The 12,635-nt window shown below is 41.5% G+C and overlaps 1 protein-coding gene across 4 annotated transcripts in view; it reads left to right on the forward strand.

Moving 5' to 3' along the window:
- The window catches only part of sh3pxd2b (SH3 and PX domains 2B), a 43,680-nt gene that overhangs the window by 2,828 nt on the left and 28,217 nt on the right, over positions 1-12,635 (forward strand). For all 4 annotated transcript variants that reach the window (XM_079565947.1, XM_079565949.1, XM_079565948.1 and 1 more), the window contains exon 2: positions 2,914-2,994. In XM_079565947.1, the coding sequence (XP_079422073.1) occupies positions 2,914-2,994 (81 nt within the window). The remainder of the gene's footprint in view (positions 1-2,913; positions 2,995-12,635) is intronic.

The raw sequence follows: 12,635 nt of genomic DNA on the forward strand, positions 1-12,635 counted from the left end.
TTGCAATGTTTCCCTATTGCGTTCTACTTTGACATTTGGGCATCTGTTTTGAATTACTGCGCTCCATGTGGGGGGCTGTGGAAAAAGTCCCAGCCCCACTCCTAACGCGAAACGTATGTGGGACAAGAATGTCAGAGAGACAAGGAGACGCTTCAAGCTTTTCTAATGGACATGTGTCATTAAACTCGTATCATTGTGGCTAAGAGAGTAAGGGGGGAAGTCTAAAGACAGACTGAAACAGAAATGGAATAAGTTTGCAAAACAAAATGCCAAAGCATAAGCCCAAAAATATGACCCAAGTGAAATATATCACACAGAAAAGTCACTACAAAGTACTTATGTTCTTAATTGTGCCTCTATAATAATGTAAAAGTATCGTTTGGGTCAATTTCTAAGTATAGCTGATGTTATAGTTATTTAAGCCACTCAGAATTACCCTCTACTGTGTCATCTGCATTGTATGACATCATCTTTTCTCAAGGACCAATTAGGATAGACGGAAAGTCTGTGCCAAGGGCCCAGCAGGTTGAGTTCCTGTACATGTTGGGTGCTTGTATGCAGACCATATGCATCCTCTGTTTATGTGTGAGAGTATAACAGTGCTCAGGATGGCACCGTCCTGACCGCTGTGAGTGTTTGTGGTCAAGGACAGGTCTCTGGGTCTTCTCCATCTGTCTCCATCTTCCCTGCTGCTCCCTGGGGTGTTATTGTGTTGTTAATGTAATCTGAATGTTGAGTTTAAACAAAGGCTGTGCATTTTATTGGAAATGTTATTCCTTCCTCCTGCCAGCAGTCGGTCACTGTTGGCCAATCACTGTCTTTGTCCCTTAACTCCTTCCCTTTTTCTATTATTCTGACCTTTCAGCTAATATCCCTAAGCTGCAGCATGACCATCAGCATCTCAGCCTCTCCATCTTCTCCTGTTTTCGCTCAGTTTATCTTCTTTTAGTGTATCACAGACACTATCTGTCAGTATCTAAGGGGCAAAGTGTATCAGATGATAAATTATATACATTTTTCATACCAGGCAGTGCAGCAGGTTTGTTCCAAAATATCATGGAAAAAGTTTCTTCTGTCACGGCGATACCGCAAAGTGCTGTGGCACGGTAGCGCAGCAGTTAGCACTCGTGTTTCACGGCTAGAAGGTCTCGGGTTTGATTCCCACCTGGACGGGGCCTTTCCATATAGCGCTTGCATGTTCTCCCCGTATCTCCATTTCTGGAGATGGGTCCCCGTAAGGAGCAGATGGGTCCCCACTGTTCCTTAAGGGTCGTCCCAGCGGCATCGTCAAATGGGTCAGAGGACAAATTTGGGTCAGAGGACAAATTTTGTTGTACAGTTGTTGTATAATGACAATAAAGCACCTTAACCTTAAATGCCCTCAGTCAATAAAACATATTCCTAACCATGAACAACAACTAAAAGTCAGTAAAGAGTCCTCTTTCACGCCTGTCTCAAATCACCTGCCGGAAGTGGAAAAAGGAAAACAGTTTAAACTACCTTGAAACCGTTGGATGCTGTGGCGGTCTGATGCCCTCTAGCACTTTGTAAAGTAGAAGTAAGTCATGAAAGAGAGAACCTAGAAAACACCGTGACGTGACCATTTTGAATATGTCTGTCCAGTCAACAGGGAGCGGCCTCCTGCCCAAAGATGAAACTACAGTGAAGCCTGGTGTCAGGGGACATGTTTGTTCATTCTAGTGTAAAAAATACATGCGTGTCATTTAAGATGGAGATGCAGTACTGACTGAGGGTGCTCGTGCTTTCTCTGTAGTGTTGGTACATCGTCTTGTGCAGGGGTTGTTTGGTTTCCCCAATTTAACCCTGCAATACAGTTAGTTGAATTCCTGTGTTTGTTTGTTTATTTCTAATTCGCCTTTCTCTCTGCACTCTTGCGCACCTGGTCATCCCTGTATACATGACCACATTTTATAATATTTACTAGTCTGTAACTAAAGCCATTGTTTAAAAAGTGCAGTAAAATCTGAATGATGGAGTCGGAGTCTCCATTTAAGCACAGAAACAATATTTTGTACATCCCAGTTTAGTTGTAACTATTTTACCATAACATCTCCCCCACCGGTCTACACGCCTCCTGCTGCTGTGTATCTTTGGCCATATGTGACTTTTGGCCCTGAAGAATTGCAGAGAGAGCGCAGAGCTGGGACAGGAGCCAGGGCAGTTCATCCAGGCACAGCCCTCCACTGGGCAGTTTCCAGTCACCTCCTCCCTCCCCTGTCTCTACTTCTGAGGGAAAATGTATTTGTTTGGGTTCGACTGCTCCAGCCTTCTGACTTCAGATGATTCAGAGAGAGGCCTTTGTTTGTCTAGAATGGCCTCAAGCTATGAAATCAGTCTACGTAGTACAATCTTTCTGACAGATGTTGCGATTGTAACTCAATTCACAATTCATGTTGAAAAATTCAGCCTGACAGATGTCGGTTTGCCTATCTTTTAAGTACAAGACAAATCAGAAAAAACAACTATAGTATGAACTAATACCGTAGTGATAGTATCTGTATCGCTGTGACAGATAAATATCCTGAAATATATTTATGGCAGGCATCAACATCTAATGGGGATTTTAAAAATGTGTAAAAATATTCTAATAAAACAACAATAATTTACTAAGCACAATATTGAAAGTCACACTGTTTGATTGGCCATAAAAATACATTGTGAGTAGAGAATGTCTTGGGGTGTGATCTTTAGAAAAGGGTTAAAAGTGATATATTTGAAACTCATTTCTGATGGTTGCCGAAAGTGTTGCTTGTTTTTTTTTGTTATTGGGAAACAGATGAAAAAAATCGATATAATGAATTTTTGTTCATTCATGAGACTTCTGCTTTTTACGCAATCCCAAGAAAGGAATTTCCCTCCTCATGAATGATATGTTCTCTTCTCATTTTCCAGGTTTACATCATCAAAGTGTCCTGGAGCGATGGCAGCACGGACACCATTTACAGACGCTACAGCAAGTTCTTCGACCTCCAAGTAAGGCTGCACACATTTGTAATTACATTATGTCTGTGCATCCACCCATCCATCCATCGATCTTCTTCCACTTGTCCGTTGCCGGGTCGTGGGGGTAGCCATTGGAGCTGTCCAAATCACATTGCGCCAGCCCCTTATGACTCCTCCTGAAGGTGGTGGGTCCACGGGAGGGCGGCCTCACGATTAACCGGGTCTGTTGGTCTCTCATAAGGGGCTTCTGAACCGCTCTTTGTCTGACCCGTCACCCTGGACCTGTTTGCCATGGGAGACCCTACCAGGGGCACGATGATCCTAGGATCATTCAGGTGCTCAAACCCCTCTACCACGTTAATGTGGCGGTTCCAGGAGGGGTATGACTGTGCAATGTGCCGAAAAAAAAAACAGCTCCCCTAAGCTTTGGTTATAGGCACTGCATTGCCCCCATAAGGAAATTACAATTGATCAATAGAAATCGAAGGCAACAGCGAAGTAGAGGCAGAACTCTGCAAAGAAAGGCCTGAGAAGCTAACTCACAGTCTTCTCGCTTTGACACTTTTCTTTTAAAGAGTAAGAGAAATGTCACAGAACACCGCCCCCCCCTTGAAACTGCTTTGAATGATGAAGGCAGCTAACCACACCGCTGCCCACAGAAATGTCTGAATCATGCGCGGACGTCACCCCGGACATGCCTCGTCCTCTCCAAATGGAATCTCATCTTCGCCATGGTTTCTTTTCCCCTTTCCGCTGTAACAGGGGGAAATGGTTTCCACCGTTAAACCAATGAGAGCACAGCATGTCTCAAAGAACACGCGGACATCCAGTTTGTCTATTACATTTAGAGCCATCCGCAGTAGACAGTAATCCAATTGGGAAGCTTTTAATTGATTAGGATGAGCAGAGCAGGAGCAATGACAGACACACGGGTCAACAGAGAGCCATGCTTCTTGCGGCAATAAATGTATTCTGTAGAAATTTCCTTGAGAAATGACAGTCTATATAGTGACGTATGTGTTAAATAAAGCAATATTTTCTAATGGCAAGTTTATTTATGCTGTGCATTTCGTACACAAGGCAACTCAAAGCGCCACAAAAGAAGAATTACAATCAGGTTAAAGTTAAAGCAAAGCACATACACAAAAACATCAAGACATGGAAAATACATAGGGCGGTAGAGTTGAGAAAAGGTCATGAACACAGACGCTGAAGGATTGGGGCGTGGTTAGGGAGGGGATGTGTGTGCAGTTCTTTGCATAGTCTAAAAAAGATCTTGTTAAACTTACCATACTGTTAGGTGTTTGAAATACAGCTGTCTTTCCAGACTCTGCCATCTTCATTTATCCACATTATCAGCAAGCAATAATATCCCTGTGTCTACATACCGTATTTTCCGGACTATAAGTCGCTCTGGAGTTTAAGATGCACCAGCCAAAAAATGCCTTATGAAGGGAAAAAAAAACACACCGAAGAGGCGTACGGTATGCCAACATGACACGATGATGGTTAGCTACATGAAGCATAAACAACAAACTAAATAGGTGTTGGTTATGTTAACGTCACACCAACAGTTCAAATATCTATAGCATGAAGAACATACCAAACTCTCGATCTCACTCCAAATCACTAGATCCATTGAAATCTTCATCCTCTGTGTCACTTCTGAACAATCGCCATGGCAACTACCTGGTCACGGAGGCGTACCAGCACCGTTGACAAGCCTCTCCTGGCAGCACGTTTTTCAAGCTCTCATTTGCGAAATCGTTCCTCTCGCTGTGGCCATCGAGCTTTTAGCCCGTGATTAGCTTTGCTTTGTTTTCTTCTTTGTGGTAAGAGTGACCTCCGCTTTCTCACTCACTCCAAAATGTCTTTCTGCTGCTCGATTAGCCTGCAGTGCCCTCTAGTGGCATGTGAAATTACATATTTGAATTTAAAAAAAAGGGGGAAAAAATCAGATACAAGTCGCTGGCAAACTATGAAAAAAAGTGCAACTTATAGAAAATGCGATGCATATATAATACATGACTTGCTTGTCTATGATGTACTAAGTGGTAGGCGTTTACTGCTGTTAGGCCCATATTACTTCAACAAAATGGTAGAACAATTATGCACCGCTTGCCTTCAGACGAGCGACTAATCGTAACCTTTTCTCATGTGGAGTAGTGGATTACAATGATGCAAGAGAGCTGCAGCGATGGCACCACTGCGTTGGGAGAATTAAAAAGCTTCTCCGAGCCAAGACAAAATGCTCTGACATATTGGCTGCGTTGTGCTGCTGTCTAGTACATTAGCAGTGCAGCCAAAACAATCTGGAATGGCTGTATAAAGATGATGTTGAAGTTGAAGTATTTTATCATATAAATTGACATGATGCACTGCAAAAAGTGAATATCAAGCATTGGCTTAAATGACTTGAATTGAGGAAATATATCTTGTTTAGAGCGGTTTTCACTAATTTAGACATTTTTCCTGATCGGACCAAGTTTACTTTGCTTGTTTGAGGACATTTCAGACCAGTTCTAAGGTAAATCTCGCTTGAAATAAGAAAGTAGAATTGCCAATGAGATAAGACCAATTTTCTTACCCCATTGGCAAAGAAAATGATCTGAAATAAGGACGAAATGTATTGAAACGAGTCAGAAACATCTCAGAACAAGTGAAACAATCAAGGACAAATGCCCAAGAACTTCTTAACTAGTCAAAACAGCTAAAATTTGGATTATTGTGCTCAAATTGAGATGTTTATACTGCTCTAGTTAATTACTTTTTGCAGTGTGCCTATGAGAAATAGCAGCCACAATGCAGCAGAAAGGCAAACCTTATAAAGAAAAAAGACAAAACGACCTGAATGTTTTATTTTGAACCTTTTATTGTTTCCGTCCTTATTTGTCATCCAAATGTGAAAACCTAACACAGGGCATTACACTGTTGGCCCTTCCCATAATAAAGGATTATATTTTTGTGCATTTTCTCGAAACAGTGAGTCGTAAATGATTCACTGATATTTTCGTCAATGGGTTTTTTTCAATTGAACTATCGCATCATGATATCACAAGGTTACTGTTCCAATAAGTGACTCACTCTGAGCTACAACTGGCTGTGTTAGTAATCTTAGTTTAACTGTTGAGTGTTCAGTGGTGGCATGACAGGTAAAGAGGTGTCGATAAACGGTCTTTAGATTATAGGCAACCAGTGCCTTATCTCTTATTCGATGTTGCTTGGGGCAACAGCTTTGGGATAGTGGCAGAATTGATTGTGCTATTGCTATTTAAGTGTTGCGTTGAGTGGATTAGTGGTGCTTTGTGCCAGCAGGAAGTCATTCTTGGGAAAACCACTAAGATTCTTTTAGCTGGTTCTTGTCGGGTTGTCGCCATAAACCAGCACAAGGTCATTTTACTGGATGAGTATTATCTTGTAAAGATAGCTTTAAAGCATGGCGGTTTGAGGAAGTAAGGAATTAAGTAGTCCCCATCATGTGTTCAAAATGCACAATGAGATCTGGATGACGACCTTGTAAGAGCAGAATCAAAATACAGTGGTTCAGTGGTTGACTGGAAATAAGCCAATGGCTGCAATCCGACGAGGCGTGTTGACATGACCATTAACGAATATAAACACACACAAATTAACAAAAAATTAAATTATACATTTTTCATATCATGTGTAAGTGTAAGTTTTCATTTGTTTTTGGTTTGAAGGCGACATACCATATAATGTTGACCATTTTGGGGCTTTTAGCCATGTTATAGTGTTACCATCAAAAAACACACTTGTTACACTTTATTTTACACTACCTTGATTCATTGTACCTAACTACACTTTGTTCAGTGTAATCTGCTTTGTAACAATCTGTAATAACTCGTACCTATGTAGTACCTCCACAATGGAATGGAAGTCCTAATGTAGAGTTGCAAAGAGAGTAAGGAGACACTGGATGTCCGACACAGGAGAAGTTTATTTACCATCAGAACAGGACCTGGAGACGTGAACTCTCAACTCATTGTCGTGCTATTGGTCATTCAAGTCTTAACTATGCTTCCACAGAAGAAGGTTTAAATAGCCATAGAGGTGGCGTCAAAAGAGAGCCAAGAATGGCGGCAAGGCTTGTAAGACACAACTTGGCCAAGGCACATTGATTAGTGCGTGGCAGAAGGCTTTTGTAAGGCTTTGTTATGCCAAGGAAAACAGATTAGCGTTTGTCAGGGGCAAATAGCACCTTAAGATGACGCCGGGCATAGATGGAGTTGTTAATAAAGAATGCAAACAATGGGCGGCAGGAGAGGTGTTCTTAGTAAGCTGTGCAGGGGCTAGTAAATTCTCTAACATTAAGGGGAGGGTCTTACGTGTGTTTTTACATTAGGTTCCTCCAAACTGCAAATACATGTTATTTTAAGGTTGACTGATGTTTTTTTCTAAGGCCGATGCCAATTTTGGGGGGATTTTCAATGGCTGGTGACGATATGCTTGGCCGATATTTTCGACCCATATTTTTGGCCGATGTCTGGTCTATAATCCTGTAAAAACATAAATACTTTTGCAAACTCTTTTATTTTATTAATTTAAGCGATTCAATCATAGTTTCTGTCCCAGCTTTTATTAGTTGCTGCGGAGAGTGAAACTAACTCAGTGGTTGAATCCTGTGCTTCAAAATGACGTGATGACAGCATGTCCATATTGAGGTTTAGTGAGACTTGTACCAAACTTGTAGCTAACCTTGCCTGGCCTGCCAAACTACATGCTTTATTATAGATATTTCAAAGACAGAGCCTGGGAGCAAGCATGATCTCAACGATTTCCCGGTGGGCGTGACTGACAGACGGCATCCACCAAACAGAGCAACGCTAGATACGTCGTAGTAACAAGTGGCAGGAAGCCTTTCCAAATATAACCTTTTTCACGAGAAACTCTTCGAACACTGTTTCTTGCTCCGGTTTTAGGGATTTAATATTTTCCAAATGATTTAAGGCGAGACACTGCAGGTGAATAGGGAAAAAAATGTATATTTACAGATATTAATTTGAAACTTTTGCTGTAGATCACTGGCATAAATGTGAGGAAAAAATACATTGCAAGTTTTCTGTCATTTTATCTTTTCATATAAGAACAAGGTGTTTTATGCCTAAAAATGCCCCAAATTTCCCAAAATTTGTTTGACATTCAAAATAATGGGGCTAGGGATTAGATAATAAAAAATCCCTCAGAAAAAATCTTCCAAATATTGTTCAGTCCAAGGCTGGAAAATTTGAAGTCTTTAGGTCCTACTGACGTGGACGTAGTGTCGCCACAATGACAGAAAAATTGTTTTGAGAAAAAGGCCCTTGATATTGCATTGTCCCATTTAAGTCTATGGGGGAACATTGAATCAGCGCAATATTTAAACATGTTATTGTGAAGATTAGGCATATTTTCTGTTTCTGGGTGAAAGCTTGTATGTTCAGAGACCAATTTGTCCCAAAACCTGAAAACTGAAAAAATTTAGTTTTGCCTGTAGTGTCTCCCCTTAAAACAGACGAAAGAGCAGAAAACAGTGTATCGCGTACTTTCTGTTCATGCCGTTAGCTACATGAGAAACCAAGTATTCTCTGCTCTATTACATGTAATCCCAGCCGCTGCCAGTAGAGGGCACTCGAGGCAGATTCAACATACTGACCCAGCACCAGTCTCTTACTCGTAGTAGTAAAATAGTAGCTTAAACTAATCAGGAAGCAGCTGTTGTCTATGTGTCATTGATGTTGTTTACGGTTTCCCCCGGTTGCACTGCGTTTTTTTAAAAGGGAATCACTGTGGACGTTGTTTATTTGGCTGGTGAGAATAGTCATTTTACGCCTCCAGGATGGAAGCATTAGTCACCGTTTCCCGTCCACGTGAAGCCAAACCAGCTGATGCAACATGTGTCTTTTGTGATACTTTCTTGCTTTTATTCCCCCTCTTTTTTTAAGTTCCTTATAACCAGCAGGCAGCAATAAAGACAATACAGTGTTCGTGAGAATGGAAATGGGGGTTCATTGTTTGACCAAAAGTACGTGGAAGACGGTTTGGAAGTTTAAAAATGCGTCGCTAATGAAGTCCGTTAATGATTATCATGTGGAATTAGCTAATAGGCCTACCACATCAATGCTGGTTTTACTCTAAGGGGTGGGAAATCTATTATAGAAAACGCTATTTCAATGGCCGCCGCCTGGGCGCCGCCATGTTTATTTCCCATACCGACTTTGAAGCTAAGCAGGGAAGTGCCTGGTTAGAACTGGGATGGGAGACCGTTCCTCCGAAGCTAAGCAGGGAAGGGCCTGGTTAGGACTGGGATGGGAGACCGTTTGGGAACACCAGGAAGCCTGGCGACAGTACTGAGTGTGTGCGTGGACATCCGCGGCCGGCCCCCACGTGACGGTCCCACCGGCCGCGGGCATTGGCCACGGGTCCATATGGACCGCGGTGCTGCTGTCCGAGGACAACCCGCTGTCACACAAACGCGAGTGCACGCGATCTGACTGCCGTGCGTGTGCGCGCATCCAAACAGGGTGATGTGTGCGTGTGTGTATGTGTGTGCGTGTGCGTGCGTGCCCAAAACCTGCTCAAACACGAGCCTCTAATCAAACGCGCTGCTCCGACTGATTTCTCCTCCGTGTGAGTCAAAGCGACAATGAAACCACTTAACGAGCGCATGGCCTGCACTGCGTAGTTTTTTTTCCTTTTTTTTTTAACTTTGCTGCTGTACCTTTTGTTTTCTATTTTTGCTTTCACGTATTGTCAGCCCAGAGGTACATTTTATTCTAAAGCAGCTTTGAAAGCATTGCCAATTTTATTGTAAGGTTATAAATACTGTCTAATAACGATCATTAGGCTATTTCAGTTCAAAACCTACTCATTCTTTTTTTTTATTGTACACTACCGTGCTGCACCAAACCACGGGTCCTGCACCGTGAACCAAACCGTTAGAGCTGAACCCCTAATATTTATCCATAATTATTCCACTGTCTCTTGAATCCTGTTCCCCAAGTTTAGCGCAAATATTGTCGTACTTTATAAGAGAGGAGCACGGGTGCATCAAACACTCCAATTGCAGTTTGTTTGAAAAAATTTTGAGCCTTCATTCTTTTACTCATTTGTAGTGGCCATAGTTTTTGGAATGGGTTGGGAACCACTGGCCTACAGCTGAACTGTGTGACGGGTTGGACATTTCTTTGTAGTCACTCACAATCTCTGAATATCAAATGTGGAGACTAGCGAGGCCCGGCCGAAGGCCGGGTCTCAGCTAGTGTTACCATAAATGTATAACTGGCTACACTTTCTGACAAACTTCCTTATTTTTTTTATGTTTTGTTTCGAGGTTGCAAGTCGTGAAGCGGAAATATGATCAGTTCATGATATAAGCAACATTTCACATGTGTATAGAAATCAAATGATACATATAGGCGATAGATAGATAGATAGATAGATAGATAGATAGATAGATAGATAGATAGATAGATAGATAGATAGATAGATAGATAGATAGATAGATAGATAGATAGATAGATAGATAGATATAATATCAGGACAATCTCCTTCGTCTAGGAATAGTTCAGGCTGACCGTTTGTATGTCATGAAGTTGCATTCTGAATTATAGATTTAACATATTAGCCTAACTGCTTGCCTGCCAGTAGTAAAAGTCAGAGAGGAGTTTTCCACACTGGAGGAGGCACTTGTGCTTTAAGGCTCAGACCAAACAGCTGTCACATATTTTCCATTTGCAGTTATTTTATATTGTTGCGTCAAAAATGTATTGGCCCATATACTCTAACAAACCCCGCCGTAAAAGTTGACAAAGTTAAAGTTGCAAATGTACACGAGCTGCTGCGTCTGAGGTAAGATAAGGTGTTGTGCCCCGGGGGAAATTTAGCCAGTGTCGGGGCATTTGGGGTCAAATGAAAGTGAAGTTTAACATTGAAATGTAAAAATAAGATAATGTTTTATTCTTCACATCTGTCGTGCATTAACCTGCCAAAATGTTTTTTGACTTTTATCGCTGCAGAGAGATTCTTTGTAACTGTTTGCATTGGAAAGCATTGTGGCCAAAATGTACTAAACACAGATGCTGAAGTGACCCACGTTTACTTTTAACCGTCTGGCACTAGAACCTTGAATGCTCACAGGGAAACTAGTGCGTGCTGTGCATCGTATCAGGGGAAAGTATAGAAAATCAATGCATGGTTGGAAACTTTTTTTTTTTTCCATAGAGAAATGGAAAATGTGTTGTGAACCTTCAGGGAAATTACAATATCGACTTATTGTTCAATAAATGACAGAAAAACAATACAATTTTGAGCTCAGTATTTATCGTCAGTACACTGCATTCTCCCCCATTTTTCAAACGTGATACTTCATTGTGGGATATTTTAAGATGACATACTTTTCAAAAGGAGCTTAACTGTCATTTTTAAACTTTAGAGTTTATTTTCTGTGGCATTATAAGGTCTTCAATAATAGTGTCCTCAAAGTCCTCAAAATTTCTTAAAGGGGGGGGGTATTATGCAAAATCGACTTTTTCAAGCTTTACGTCATGTTATTATGTCATTCCCTCATTAAAAACATGCCTGAAGTGTTGCCTTGGCACGTTCACGTATTTTTGAGTAATCTGTAAAAACTCTGATGGCAGCCATTTTAGGGATAGCTTTGCCTGAGTCCTCCTAGGAACGCCCCCACCTCCTGGAGACGCCTCCGAGCTTTCGTCACCAGCCGAGTAACCAACCACTTCTCCTCAGCAGAACCCCCTCCCCACTGATGCCACAGACAGCGTGTGGAGGGGGCGTGTCGGAAAGGGTCAGAGGTTCTTAAAGAGACAGAGGCCTATTTCAAGACATTCGCTACAGCCATTTTGAGAGAGCAATTTTATACAAGGCAGTTATTTTAATTTACTGCATTTACAGACCAACAGAAGGTTTCGTCATCATTGTAGTGTGCTATAGACTGGTGCTATGTGATTGAAAAAAGCATAATACCCCCTCTTTAAGTGTCAGAGAAACATCGCAATGAAAACTGCTCAGCTACAAGTTTGATGAAAGTTAGTTAGTTTCACTAAACCTCAGTCAATATGGACATGCTGCGTGTAATTTTGAAGCACAGAGAATTCAATTGCTGAGTTAGTTTTAAACTCCGCAATGGTATTTTTGATCACCGCAAAATGCCGCGACTAGCAACAGCATGCTAATGCTAACGGCAGCATGGTAATGCTAACGGCAACTTCTCAAAAGAGAGACTATGATTGAATCACCTCAAGTAATAAAATTAAATCGGCTACCGCTGGAGTGGCCAAGTATTTATGTTTTTACAGGACTATAGACCAGACAAAAATCGGCCCAAAATATTGGTTAGAAACATTGGCCAAGCATATCGGCAGCGGCCAATAAAAATCCCCAAAACATCAGCATTGGCCTTAGAAAAACCCATATTGGTTGACCTCTAATATCATTTATCGTGATAGTTTCTACCCTCAATATATCAAGCTTCAAATTGTGTTATTCCTCACATTGAAGTACTTTGAGACTTTTGTGTCTAAAACAAGCCTATTGAAAGCCGCACTGAGGATTGTCCAAATACAGTCATTTGAGAAGTCGTAACCTGTATTTTGGTATAACTAACAACGACAGGAGAGTTAGCAACATAATAATTAACTGTACCGTCGTCTCTT

The sequence above is a fragment of the Gobius niger genome (assembly GCF_951799975.1).
Source record: "Gobius niger genome assembly, chromosome: 11".
Lineage (NCBI taxonomy): Eukaryota > Metazoa > Chordata > Actinopteri > Gobiiformes > Gobiidae > Gobius > Gobius niger.